At 40.5% G+C, this 14,589-nt stretch overlaps 1 protein-coding gene across 1 annotated transcript in view; it reads left to right on the forward strand.

The window, feature by feature from the left end:
- The window catches only part of ITGA2 (integrin subunit alpha 2), a 110,034-nt gene that overhangs the window by 59,922 nt on the left and 35,523 nt on the right, over positions 1 to 14,589 (forward strand). Inside the window, exons 8-13 of the mRNA XM_008262194.4 lie at positions 5,009 to 5,159; positions 5,453 to 5,618; positions 7,700 to 7,776; positions 9,969 to 10,107; positions 11,453 to 11,598; positions 13,258 to 13,401. Coding sequence (XP_008260416.3) covers positions 5,009 to 5,159; positions 5,453 to 5,618; positions 7,700 to 7,776; positions 9,969 to 10,107; positions 11,453 to 11,598; positions 13,258 to 13,401 — 823 coding nt within the window. The remainder of the gene's footprint in view (positions 1 to 5,008; positions 5,160 to 5,452; positions 5,619 to 7,699; positions 7,777 to 9,968; positions 10,108 to 11,452; positions 11,599 to 13,257; positions 13,402 to 14,589) is intronic.

Here is a 14,589-nt window from a genome sequence, read left to right on the forward strand (position 1 = left end):
AGTAAATTTCCCATCTGTGGGAGGTATGAATTTTTAGAGCTGTGTAGCACTCTCCTCATTCCGGTCTCAGTTTCTCTATTGTTTCAGCTCCACTGAGCTTCGCTTTTGCTCTGTTTCTTTTTAGTCATTTATTTTTATTTAAAAAGGCAAGGCAACAGAGAGGGGAGAAATATATAAAGATCTACCATTGCCGATTCACTCCCCAAATACCCACAGCCAGGAGCCAGGGACCCTGTGTGGGTCTCCCACATGGGTGGCAGGAACCCGAGTACTGGAGCTATCACCTGCTAGCTTCTGGGTGTGCGTTCTTAAGAAGCTGGCACCAGGAGCAGAACCAGGACGCGCATCCAGGCACCGTGATATGAGATGCAGGACTCAGATCCAGGCACGGTGATTTGACCTGCAGGACTCAGATCCAGGCACTGCGATATGAGATGCAGGCATCAAAAGCCGTGGCTTAACTCACAGTACCACAAATACCCTCCCCCTTCACTCTGTGTTAACCAGATACCTCACAGAGATGCTACACACTGGCTTCTTATTACAAAATAAATGAGAGTGATAAGCTTGGCTTCCCTTTTAGTTACTTCCTGCTTTTTTTTTTTTATCTTGTGTATTTCTTCTACCATAATTCCTTGAAAAAAGCATCTTCCCCTCCTCCACTTCCTTGAAGCTTCTATCTGTGCCACCAGGCAAACAGGTTCCTCTGTTTACCCAACCGCATGGTCCTGCCTCAAGCCCTGCCTCTTCCCTCCTCTGAACAGTTAGTAATGATACACATGCACTACTATTCAGAACCCAGTTGCCATGGCAACTACAAACTTCTGGGACCCCTGCCAACTTTTTCTCAATGATTTTGGCCTCTCCGCTGGCTCTTTTTCCTATTTTTTTTTTCCTTCATCCAACAGCTTTTCTTTACAGTTCTTCCCTCTCAGAAACTGCATGCACCATCACAGCATTGGCATCTGCTCTGTCACTCCATTGCTGTGTTGTCTGTCCTGCACACTTTCCCGAGGTTCGCACAGCCAGGGTGTGGGCCCATTCATCCCACTCAACACATCCTAACCTGGCCTTGTTATTTTCCCTACCACTCTGCCTGACTTTTGTCATTTTGATTCAGGCCACTGCCTGCTTCATTCCAATTGAAAAACCTCATGGTTTTCTTTATTCTTCTCACAGTTCTTTAGGTCACCTGTCTGGTTGGTCACCACATCCTGTCATTTCTGTTTCTGCATTTCCCATTATATCTGTCCCTTCTTTTATCTGTATATTTAAGTTGCTGCTCCCATCAACTGGGATTCTCCTTGTGTGCCTCAAAAGCAGATTTTGCACAAGAGAAGATCGTTTGGTTTGGTTCATCTTTATTTCACCTATTAAGATGTCCCTTTGGGCGTAGGTGGATATTTGGCACAGTAGATGCTGCTTGGGACTCCTGCATCGCATGTCAGAGAGCCTGGGTTAAAGTCCCAGCTCTGATTCCAGCTTCCTGCTCATGCACACACACATGGTTGGTTCCATGCCATTTATATTTTCCCAGCCCCAGGCTTTGCTTTGACCCAGCCCCAGCTGTTCCTGGAATTCGGGGAATGAACCAATGGACTGGAGATCTGTGTGTATATATCTCTCTCTATGTCTCTCTACTCTTCAAATGAATACGTTTTTTAAAGATTTCCCTTTGGGCCTGAACATCTCACAAGCCACTGCCCAGTCAGTAGGTTGGGTGCCAACAGCTGAAGTGCCCTTCCTGGTCTGGTGAACTGGACTAAGGGGAAGAAATTTTTTTCCTGGAGTTAAAATGTGCTGAGGGACAGTGTTTCCAGCAGGAAATATGGGTGTGGAATTTTTCCCTGGAAGGAACCTGGGAGTCTGGCAAGCTTCTTTCTCCAGGATAGCCGTGGCCACTGCCTGAGGTGGGACTTGTCTGGCTTTCAACATCTTTGCAAAATTTTGGTTTTCTCTACTGTGCCAACATCTGTTTCCTTCTTACCACAATTTCCCAAACTAGTAGGTTTTAATCCTCTCATTGCTAGAATTGTTCAACTTACTCACCTCCCTGCTGCAATACTGAGTAGAATCCCGTCACTCCTGTAGTAAATACTGCCATGTTTTTATTCACCTATTTAATTGAATGCCTATGGTTGCAACTTACTGTTCCAAGTGCTGCAGGCCATTACAGCTAAATGATTTATAGTTTCTGTCCTCAAAAGCTTTATAATCATATGGAAGATCTACAGTATGCCATACAGAGTATGTCACAGGGTGGGCATCTAACATGACACTTCAGTCACTGTCTTCATCCTGTATCAGAGTGCCTGGCTTCAGGTCCCCACTCTGTTTCCAGTCCAGCTTCCTGATAACATGCACCTTGGGGGACATCAGGTGAAAGCTCAAATAATTATGTTCCTGCCACCTTTGTAGGAGACTCAGATGGAGTTTCAGCCTCCTGGTTTCAGTGTAGCCCAACCCTGGTATTGCATGTGTCTGAGGAGTGAAATAGTGTATAAAAGACGTCTCTCTGTCTCTCTGTCTCTCTCTTTTTTTTTTTTTTTTTTTTTTTTTTTTTGACAGGCAGAGTTAGTGTGAGAGAGAGACAGAGAAAGGTCTTCCTTTTTCCATTGGTTCACCCCCCAAATGGCTGCTACAGCCAGCCAATCTAAAGCCAGGAGCCAGGTGCTTCCTCCCGGTTTCCCATGCAGGTGCAGGGCCCAAGCACTTGGGCCATCCTCCACTGCTCTCCCGGGCCATAGCAGAGAGCTGGACTGGAAAAGGAGCAACCAGGACAGGGTGCCGGTGCCGCAGGTGGAGGATTAGCCTAGTGAGCCGTGGCACCGGCCAGGCTTTCAAATAAATAAATTAAAAAGAGTATATGTCACTAAAGAGGATTTTTATGTGAGTACTGTAATTCAAACTATTTCTTGCTGAAACATGGAATATTTTATATTTTGATATTATATAGAATGTAGAAAGATTTTTAGAAAATAATATTGTATGCTCAGTTTTAAATGCGTTGAATTTGAAATACTCCTTACACATTCAGGTAAGAATATTCAGCAAGCCTTGAAAACATATATTAAAAAAAAGAATGGACAATAGATGCAGACATTAAATGTCATCACTTGGTAGCAGTTATTCCAAGGAGTGGGTGACATTACTCAGGAAGAATGTGAACCAGGGCCATCCAATAGATACAAGGAAAATCAGCTGTTTGACAAGTGTCTCATCATCCAGAAACAAAAAAAGCTGAATCTCTGCGTCACTCTTGCATCAAAGTAGATTTCAGCTGAACCAAGAATTTAAATTTAAATTTAAAGGGGAAGCAAAGGACTATGAGAAAACTTGGATGATTTTTTTTTTTAAAAAAAGCCCTTAGAAGTAACACTCTTATAATATGCCATGTCCAAGATAAATTACACAAAAATTTAATGGAACTGATTATTTCTTTGCAGAATTTTAATTTTTATATAATCTCTGAAGTATGTAAGTAATACCACTACGAATCAAAAGCTATCAATAAGCTGGAGGCATTTTTATAGCATGTGACAAAGGAAAATTTTCTTAGAAAACTTACTAATCATTAAGAGAATGAGGAACAACACAAAGTAAAACAGGAAAAGGTACAGAGAAATCGAGTTCACTGAGAAAGATAAATGCCTACTAAGCATACAGAATTCTCATTCCTTCATATTGAAAAATAACTGCATGTTAAGGCAATGATATGTTATTTCTCACTAATCAAAATTCCAAAAATGAATGATTTTAATAATCCTCGGTGTCAAGCAAAGGAGCTCGAGAAATATGCAGCCTTGTATATTGATGATATAAATTGGTGGAAATTTTTGCAGGGCAATTTGATGTTACTAAAGTTGGAGATGTGAATATTCTTTGTTTCAGTAGTTTCACTGATCTCAATAACATTTGAAAAGATATACCAAAACATAGCAGAGGGACATTCCTTACAGCATTACTTGTAAAACTAAAATTGGTTGAAATGCCTGATAATGGGGAACTAGTTAAATAAACCATGGTGTCTCCACATAATGAAATATTAGAAAAGGTCTTTGTATGTGCTGATATGGAAAGATCTCCACCCAAATGAACAACAATGGAATAGAATATGCCCTTCTTTGTGTAAAAGTTTAGAGTAGACTATGCATGTACTAACTGTAGATCTAGATAAATGCTTTATAGAAGGAAATACAGAGACTGTGATAGTGGTTATCTTTGGAGCAGGGCTTCGTGTCACATTTTTGTTTTATACTTTCCCAATGCTCTGAGTTTATTTTATTTTATTTTTTTAAGATTTGTCTATTTGAAATCCAGTATGACAGAAGAGAGAGAAGTGTGAGAGATTTCCATCTACTGATTCCCTCACCAAATGTTTGCAACTATCAGGGCTCAGCTAGGCTCAAGCCAATAGCCAGTAACTCCATCCTGGTCTCCCATGTGGATGGCAGGGAATCAGTACTTGAGCCATGATCGGCTGCCTCCGAGGGGCATTAGCAGGAAGCTGGATCAGAAACGGAGTTGCCAGGACAGCAGCACCCTGACAGGGGAAGCAAGCATCCTAAGCAGCATCCTAACCCGCTGCACCACAACACCTGCCCCTGCTTTGAAGTGTTTAAGCATATGTGTCAATTACTTTTAAAGACATCATTAAATACTGAAAAGGTCCAATTGATAAAGTTTATGACAGCAATATCTATCTGCAGCTTAATAAGAATTCAGTTAATTTTTTATGAGAATTAAAAGAATTCCTGGTGTGAATACACAATCATGTATGCCATGGAACTCATGGAGTTTTTTTTGATTATCAAGCAAAATTTATATTACTGTATGTTTCTTAGCAACCTACAAATAGAATGTACTTAAGTAGTCACCAGCCTTGACATGAAGGGAAGTTCTATATCACAACAATTTGTGCTCAAGAAGCTAACTTCCTATTTCTATTTCAAACCAGAGGTCTCATATTAAAATTCATCTTTTGATCATGAGTCTTTATCTGCCACAGAGATTTCGCTTATTCAGCAGCTTCTGGTGGACGTCCAGGTGCTACCAAAGTAATGGTCGTTGTAACTGATGGTGAATCCCATGACGGGTCGATGTTGAGAGCTGTGATTGATCAGTGTAACAATGATAACATACTGAGGTTTGGCATAGCAGTAAGTGTCTTTTGACTTGTCCTTCAGTGGGTCAGTAAACTTTCCATTATAGTGTTACTTCTCAAGGCTGCAGTTTCTTGTTGGCTGTTCTTAGTTTCATATAAAAGGAAGTTTTTGCTCTCTCTCTGCTTCTTGCCGATTATTTTGGTCCTGTCAGCTAAGGGAATGTGGAAATCCTGCTTGATTGACTTCTGCCGAGGGCCCATTGTGTTCAGAAATAGACTAGAAAGTGCTCGTGGGTGAACAGGAGTACAACAGTAACGACCTTGTTTTCTTCTTTCTGCATTTCCAAGGTTCTCGGGTACTTAAACAGAAATGCCCTTGATACTAAAAATTTAATAAAAGAAATCAAAGCAATTGCCAGTATTCCAACAGAAAGATACTTTTTCAACGTGTCTGATGAGGCAGCTCTACTAGAAAAGGCTGGGACGTTAGGAGAACAAATTTTCAGCATTGAAGGTAAAAGAATGTCCAAGGATTTTCTTTCAACACCTCTGTTTTCAATAATATTTTATTATCATAAACTTGCCCTATTAATGTTAGCTTGTCAGTCTTGTTTAAAATTTCCTATAAAGCAGTAGGAAATGGACAAACAACATGAGTAAGTAGTTTGAAAGATTCAAAACACAAATAAGCAAAAAACGTGAGAAAATATTGCCAATTACAGTAATTCTTTGAAAATATGAATTAAAACAATGTTTCACCTGAAAGATATCACAGATTAATAATATTTAATCTTTGAGATATGATGGATAAGCAAAGAAGCTCCTATGCTCTTGATTAGGTCATAATTGTTATAACTTTGGAGGGACAATTTAATTGTATCACGATCATAAATAGTTTCACCTTTTTAGACTGTTAAATATAATTGCTGAAAATGTTTATAAGTATATAGACTTCTCAATTAGAAAAATACAGTGAAGATACTTAATAGGTCAGTGTTTAAGGGAACATCTTATTTATCAGGCCTGAAATAATTTACTTATTTGATTCTGGAGGACAAGTCATATGGAAATATCCCATGCTCAGAAGCCCACTGTATGGGGTTCTGGAACACATTTCACAGTGAACAAAAAGTCCCACGTGATCCAAATCCCGGTTCCCCCAAAATTCTCTACAATGAAGAGCACTTTCATGGACCCTCTGTGTTGGAGATAAGAGGTTGCATAGATCAAGAATTCATTCCTTTAGACAAATTTTGATATCCTGATAATCCACTGGAAAGCTCTAGCTAAAAAAAAAAAAAAAAAAAAAAAAAAAGTATCGCTTCTTAAATAGCTCATGTTCTAAGTTCTTTATCATCATCAAAATCTAATATGCCCTGAGAATGTCCAAAATTACTGAGCTATCTACGCTAATAAATTTGTTTGCTGGTCATACATGAATAAGAACGAACACAGTGCAATTTATAAGTTCATCTGAAATTATTTTGTGCATTACCTGCTATTATAGACTTTTAGAGAGCAATTCTCTATTTTATTAAAAATTATCTCCACTCATCCTGCATGAATTGTTAAACCTTTTTTTTAAAAAAGATTTATTTATTTGAAAGGCAGCATTACAGTGAGGCAGAGGCGGAGAGAGAGGGAGAGGTCTTCCATCTGCTGGTTCACTCCCAAGATGGCCACAACAGCCGGAGCTGTGCTGAACCCAGGAGCTTATTCTGGATCTCCCATGTGGGTGCAGGGGCCTAAGGACTTGAGCCATCTTCTGCTTTCCCAGGCCATAGCAGAGAGCTGGATTGGAAGTGGAGCAGCCAGGACTGGAACCAGCTCCCACATGGGACACCGGCACTACAGGCTTTACCTGCTACGCCACAACGCCGGCCCTTTAAATCTTCTAAACAAGACTTGAGTGGTGCAATTTGTCTTCTCCTGAGTAAAGCATCAGTCCAGGAATTTAGCTTCGCTTTTGTGAATACTGGGGAAGCTTAACCAGTCTGACCACACTATATGGAAAATGAGTACTAGTTGAGTCTTAGGATATCAGTGACAAAACAAGCATTTATATACAAGTCGGAAAAATGTCTCGATTGATAAAATTCCTTTGGTTTTTGAATCCTGATTCCTAGTGGCTAACCTGGATATCTCTGGGCAGTCAATCACTAGGCTCCTCCACTGCATTTGAGATACTTGTGCATGCAGTGGCACCAATATTTAAAAACTAAAAACTCAAGTTAATTTCATAGCTAGCAATGATCAAAAATTTTTTAAAGATATCACCTCAGTTTTTATCGTCCCTCATTCCCTTTGTTGAGGGTTCTTTGATATTAGGAACTATATTAAGAATTATGACAAATACATTAATGCTTGATTAAGCTTAATGCTGACTTTGAACACTGCTGTACAAGTGTGTGGATCTCTGTAGTCTGGTGGAATACTTCCTAGTGATCACTTCTCTTCAGATTCTGACTGCTCTGTATTTTGGGGTGACTATTACAACGTGTGTGTGTGCGCGCGCATGTGCTGTGCATGCTTATGTTTGCAGATGCAATTTAAGACTGCTGATAATAATCTAATTTTTAAAATGATATTTCCCAGGTACTGTTCAAGGAGGAGACAACTTCCAAATGGAAATGTCGCAAGTGGGATTCAGTGCAGATTACTCTCCTCAAAACGTGTGTATATCATAACTTCAAGCCATGCTGTCATTTGGGATAAGCCTTCTAGATACTGCAGCCTTATACACAAAGTAGAACACACATCTAGTGACCAACAAACAGTTCTGATTCCTAGTCACAGTCATTTGTGTTCTTTATGCTAACACTTCTTAGCCATAAAAATGAAGGTGAATAATGCCTTCCCTTCCCTATTTCACAGGGATTTTTTTAATGGAGAAACAAAAAGATACCATACAGGAGAGCCTTTGAGTGTTCCAGGTACAGGCAATGTTTAAACTCAAATTATCCATTCAGGAATTTCCTTTGACTCAATTCACCACTGAAAATGTTTCTTAAAAACACAAATTCTTGTCAATACTGTCTGCTGAATTCCAACTTGCTGCAATATCTTTTTTTATGAATAGAAACAGATAAATTTAGAAAAATGCAAGTCCTGGGGAGATATTTTGGGAGCCCCAGTGCTCAGAGAATTTGTAGATCAAAGGACCAGGAAAACTTTGTTTTCTGACTTAGATAAAAGGAGTGAACTTTTTCTGAATCAACAGTCCTTAGAGATACTCAAGAAAAAATTAGGTATAGTTCCTTAAGTAAAAAAAAAAAAAAAAAAAAAAAAAAAGCAAACCTTTGCATAGAATATTTTGTTTCATTATAATCCTTCAGATAATTTCATGGTCTTATCCTCAAACTGGTAAACATCATCTCTTTATATGCCATTCTTTAATCTCAAATCATCATATCTTGGATGGTTTCTAAAGCCTAAGATCAAAAATGTAAAAGTAATAATTCCATACTAACTGAACCTGCCTTTTTTTTTTTTTTATTTGACAGGTAGAGTTATAGACAGTGAGAGAGAGAGAGAGAGAGAAAGGTCTTCCTTCCATTGGTTCACTCCCCAAATGGCCGCTATGGCTGGCGCACTGTGCTGATCCGAAGCCAGGAGCCAGGTGCTTCCTCCTGGTCTCCCATGGGGTGCAGGGGCCCAAGCACTTGGGCCATCCTCCACTGCCCTCCCGGGCCACAGCAGGGAGCTGGACCGGAAGAGGACTAGAACCTGGTACCCATATGGGATGCCGGTGCCGTGGGCAGAGGATTAACCAAGTGAGTCACAGCGCTGGCCCCAAACTGAACCTGCCTTCTGCAATGGCTTATGGCTTTGAATATTCAGCTTAGAAAACTTTGAGCCAATCCAGAATGGCCTGTCCCTTTCCCTACTGCTGACCGATGGTTCTTTTCTTCCCAATAGATGAAATGTCACAGCTACAAGTGCCTTTTGAGGTTGTGCTCCTATCAGTTGGATGAATATTGGTCCTAGAGGAATATTTGAGAAAGAGTCGAGAGAAAAGAAGGTTGAAAATGGGTTAGATCAGAATGGACCTCCCCGACAGGCCTGGGCTAGCAATAGCATTCCCATTTCTCTTCTGTGGTCAGCACTTCCTGTTTTCAAGCAGGTCTCATGTCTGGCTGTGAGCCTTCCTGGGAATATGGAAGCCCACTTCTGACTCCTCTCTAAAGGCTCACAAGGGTTCACATTTGGAATTGTAGGCCTTTTAATGGATATATCAATATGGCTGTGTACCTGCCCTGTCCCGCAGCTGATTTACAAGACTTAGCTATTCAATGTCTCACCCTAAATAAAATCTGAGACAATGGGAATGGGAATGGGAAGCCTTGTTTTCTAGCACACATCATAAAACAAATATAGTGGGGCTGGCACCGTGGCTCACTTGGCTAATCTTCCGCCTGCAGTGCCGGCATCCCATATGGGCGCTGGGTTCTAGTCCTGGTTGCTCCTCTTCCAGTCCAGCTCTCTGCTGTGGCCTGTGAAGGCAGGGGAGGATGGTCCAAGTGCTTGGGCTCCTGCACCTGCACGTGAGATCAGGAAGAAGCACCTGGCTCCTGGCTTAGGATCAGTGCAGCACTGGCCGAGGCAGCCATTTGGGGAGTGAACCAATGGAAGGAAGACCTTTCTCTCTGTCTCTCTCTCACTGTCTATAACTCTACCTGTCAATAAACTTAAAAAAAATAGTAAAACAATTCTGTGAAATACCGATATACATTTGTGTATTTCCCTTCATCATGTTTAGTATTTTCCCTAAATCTAGATAAATTATTCCAATGTTTTGCTTACCTAACAACCTTATGCTTTAAATGTTATTTGTCTTAATTATCTTTATTTTCAACTATTTCAGGATACTCTGATGCTAGGTGCAGTAGGAGCTTTTGGCTGGAGCGGGACTGTTGTCCAGGAAACATCTCGTGGACATTTGATCTTTCCTAAGCAAGCCTTTGACCAAATTCTGCAAGACAGAAATCACAGTTCATATTTAGGTAAGGCACAGCAACATTTGGCTTCCTTTAGACCAGCTCCTAGTTGAAGCTCAGAGTCAGTTCAGCAAAACTTCTGAGCTATCATCATCCTACAAATGCATGCCCTGGGAGGCAGCAGCTGATGGCTAAGTACCTGAGTGCCTGCCATGCATATGGGAAATGCAGAATGGAATTCTTGACTCCTGCCTGATCCATCCTTGGCTGTTGAGAGCATCTTTTGGGGGGGGGGGTGAACCAGTGGATGGGAAGCGCATATGCTCTCTCTTTCTCACTCTATTTCAAATAAACATTTATTTATAAATAAATACGTATTAATTTGAAAGGCAGTTACAGAGAGGGGTTCACTCCCCAGTTGGCTGCAATGACCAGGGCTGGGCCAGGCCAAGGCCAGGAGCCTGGAACTCCTTCCAGGTCTCCTACATGGGTGCAGTGACCCAAGCATCAGGGCCATCTGCTAGTGCATTAGCAGAGAGCTGGATCAAAAGTGAAGCAGCTGGGACCTGAATCAGTACCCAAATGGGATACTAGCATTGCAAGTGGTGGCTTAACCCTCTACGATGCAAGCCCCTGTGAAACATATTTATTAATCATATATATTTTTTACCTTCTGCTAATGAGGCCTTAATCCATATTACTTACTGAAACATCGTGTTAGAATCACTGATCTCTTCTGGCTTTTCCATCAGTTAAATAATTCCTAGAACATGATTGTGTTTCTCCAAAATGGAAATCATCCCTAGAAGTCATTACTACTTATAAAAGTGGCAATATTATATTATTTTAGAATTCTTAGTAGTTTTTTTTTTTTTCACATAATAAGCAGTCACTGATTTTTTTTTTTTTAGCACCTTTCATGGGACAGTGCCTAAGCTAGCTATTCTGTCTACACAAACATTGAAATCCTTCCAACAACCCACTGAGGGCCATTATACTTTTGAGAGACAGTGAAGTGAATAACTTGTGTACTGTTAAACAATCTAGTAAGTAGTGAATGCCAAACTTGAACTTGGGACTATCTAATTCCAAGCACTGTATTTTTTCCATTGTACAGCATTACCTTTTAAATTAATGTATTCATTCTAGAAATACATATTGGATTCCAAGTTCACAGGCAGCTAATAAGGACAACCCAGAACCTAGAGATAGCTTTGTTGGTAGAGGCTTCACCCACACAGGGCAATGGTAAAGGACAAGGGTACAGTTCATTTTAGAAAAGATGTATCCTCGGTGATACATTCATGGGCACTAGCATCATACCTAACACAAAGGAACCTCTGATCGTGTCTACTAGCTGCGCAGGCCTCATCTGGCTGAGATGATCCTTGGTCCTCTCTCTCTCTCCTAGGTTACTCTGTGGCTGCAATTTCTACTGAACAAAGTATCCATTTTGTTGCTGGTGCTCCTCGGGCAAATTACACTGGCCAGATAGTGCTCTACAGCGTGAATGAGAACGGCAATGTCACGGTTATTCAGACTCACAGAGGTGACCAGGTAAATGCCACTACACGGTTGGTGAAATTAGTTTTATGGACAACTGAGGCAGATGGGGAGTTGAGTGGGTAGAAATGGGAACATTTATTATGTGCCTACTCTGGGACTGGCTCTGTGAGATCCCATAAATCTTCACAATACTAAGAAGAGCCACCATTCTCTTCAGACAGGTAACTAAGAGTTTAGGTCTCTTACGAGGTCACACAGCATGGCTTTAATGGGACTGAGTTGTCAGTAAAACCCATCCTATTTGGCCTCAGAGCCTCCTTGTGGATTACATCTGCCCATACTTTTGACTGCCCAGGTTAATAATGCATGGGCATTTAGTCATGATGGCAGGCACTGCTTTGTAGGCAAGTCCTCCCAGGGAGCCAAGTGCTGGAGGAGGGATGAGAAGGGAGCAGTATAGCAATGTAAGGACTGAGTGTTTCCACACAGGAGCCTGTCCAGGCGTCCTGTTGGTTCTGATGTTTCTGCAAGTTAAAGAACTCTCTTCTCTGCTGCTTTCTACTGATGAGTGGTGGCTTGGTAGTCAGACCCTGTGATGAATTCCAGCTGTGGACCCCCACACCAGAGGTCTGTTGCTACTGTCAAGAGCCGCCAATTGTTTGCTCATTCCTTATAGAGCAGTTTTTTCTCCTGGGCTTGGCACATAGTGGAAATGGGCATCCCTGATCCCTGACAACATACAGAAAGTGGTACCCTTCCTTCAGTCAGAGAAACTGACCACAGATTTCTCTGTGACTGATCTCACTGTTGCTACCGGATTTTCTGAGCTCTTTGACCTCAAAAATAATCCCATACCTTTTCCCTTCCATTTAATGTTTTAAAGAAGGGTGTTTTTGTCTTGAGAAAAATGAAAGTTATGGAAGAAAACAATTTCTTATTCTTTTCTAAATCCTTTAGAGGTGTTCTCTTAGGCATTCACGTTGTTGAATGGGATGAACATTCAAATTTTCAACTTCATTTTATTTTATTCCCATTTTGTCTTCCATCCAGTTTGTCCATCAACTACTTATCTGTCCCAGACCATGCCATGGATGCTTATGTCATTCATGCTTTCCCTTCCCTCTCTACCTGCAAAACCCCTGGTCCTGTTTAAGATGTGATTCTGATAATACTTTAGCTTTTTAAGTCTCCTACCTCCACTGCACTCGGATTACTCAGATCTGGGACTTGTCTCTATCACAGTAGATTTTGCCATGGAGACACAATTGTTTGTCTCACACAGACACTGCCTCTGTCTCTACCTCTCCTGCTCTGCCCTACAACACACCTTGCATAGCTACTAAGGGTTTCTCTCCTAAATGTGTCTTTGGCCCACTGGCATCAAGAACATCTGGAGTGCTTGTTTAAACTGCTGCTTCCTGGATCACACCCTAGCCATCACACTAGACTCTTTGGAACCAGAAATCGGGGATCTTCATTTTAAAGACACTTCCTTGGTGACTCTTGTGCACACAGAAGTCTAAGAACCAAGGGTTAGGCAGTGATATATCCTGAGCTAACAGACTATGCTGACCATCCTTGTGTTCCTAGCCCCTTACAGGTAGTAAACATCCAATTTTTGCGTGTTGAATAAGCAAATAAAAGTTAAGCATGTTAGTAGGAGTCTGAGTCCCAGGAATCCTGAGGCTGCTCTTGTTTATATTGCTCCAGATTGGTTCCTACTTTGGGAGTGTGCTGTGTTCGGTTGATGTGGATAAAGACACCACCACAGATGTGCTCTTGGTAGGTGCACCAACGTACATGAATGATCTAAAGAAAGAGGAAGGAAGAGTCTACCTGTTTACTATCAAAAAGGTAAAAAGTTCTTAATATGCTTTAATACTGATAAATAAAGTTAATATGCATTTTCAAAGAAAAGTTATTATTCAGTGACCATTCATTTGCATATATGTGCTTTACTGTTTTTGAGGATGTCACATTAAGTTGTAATTTTTAAAATCACATTAAGTTGCAACTCAAGTGTAATGCATAGTGTACTTTGATTTTCTCTGAGAGATCTTTGAATACATGTTCTATTCAAATGGTCATTATAAATTCACATGATTTTCTTTAAAGATTTTATTTGAAAGAGTTAGAGAGACAGAAGGGTACTCTTCCTCCATTCACTGGTTCACTGCCCAGATGATTGGAAAACTCGGGAGCCTCTTCCAGCTCTCCCACATGGGTGCAGAGGCCCAAGCACTTGGGCTGTCTTCTGCCGCTTTCCCAGGAACATTAGCAGGGAGCTGGATGGGAAGTGGAGCAGCTGGAATTTGAACTGGTTTCAATATGAGATGCCAGTTTCACAGGTGGCTGCTTTATCCACTATGCCACAATGATTTTAAAAAGTGTATTCAGACACGCACAAACATTTGTATTTCCCAAGTATCACATGCAGATTGTTTATTTTTTTTTTGCTGTGAAGACATGACAATACCAGGGCAATGCAGTCTTATTACCATTTTACAGTGAAAAAGACAAATTCTACCAGGCACTTTGCCAACTTTAAAATGATTGCAGATTCTTTACATTAGTTTGTCATGAAATTCCATTGTTTAGTGGAAGATTTAAGTATATGTCCAACTCATGGGATTTCCAGTCCTTACGCTTAAAGCAGCATACTCTAACATTGAGAAGCACAGTTTTTCCAGTTTGTAGATTGAACTCTACATCCCTGCATATAAGTACAGTAAACTCAGTGAAAGCAGAAAAGAAAATCAAGCTGAAGGCATAGGTTGACATAGAAAATTAGATGACTATAAAGGAGAAAAGTTGGAAAAAAGTTTCACTTAATATAGTAAATATTATCTTTAGCTGTGATATTTTGTCTTGCCTTATTCATTTAAATTCATGTTCAAGTTCGCCCTTTAACACAAAGAATACTATTCTAAAACAATTATGTCTACAAATTATGACTACAAATATACAGTTGTATATATATATATAGTAAATTCTCTATATATAGAATTTGTGATTGGGTAAACAATAAGGGAAATGCATGTT

This window comes from Oryctolagus cuniculus, chromosome 14 (assembly GCF_964237555.1).
Source record: "Oryctolagus cuniculus chromosome 14, mOryCun1.1, whole genome shotgun sequence".
Lineage (NCBI taxonomy): Eukaryota > Metazoa > Chordata > Mammalia > Lagomorpha > Leporidae > Oryctolagus > Oryctolagus cuniculus.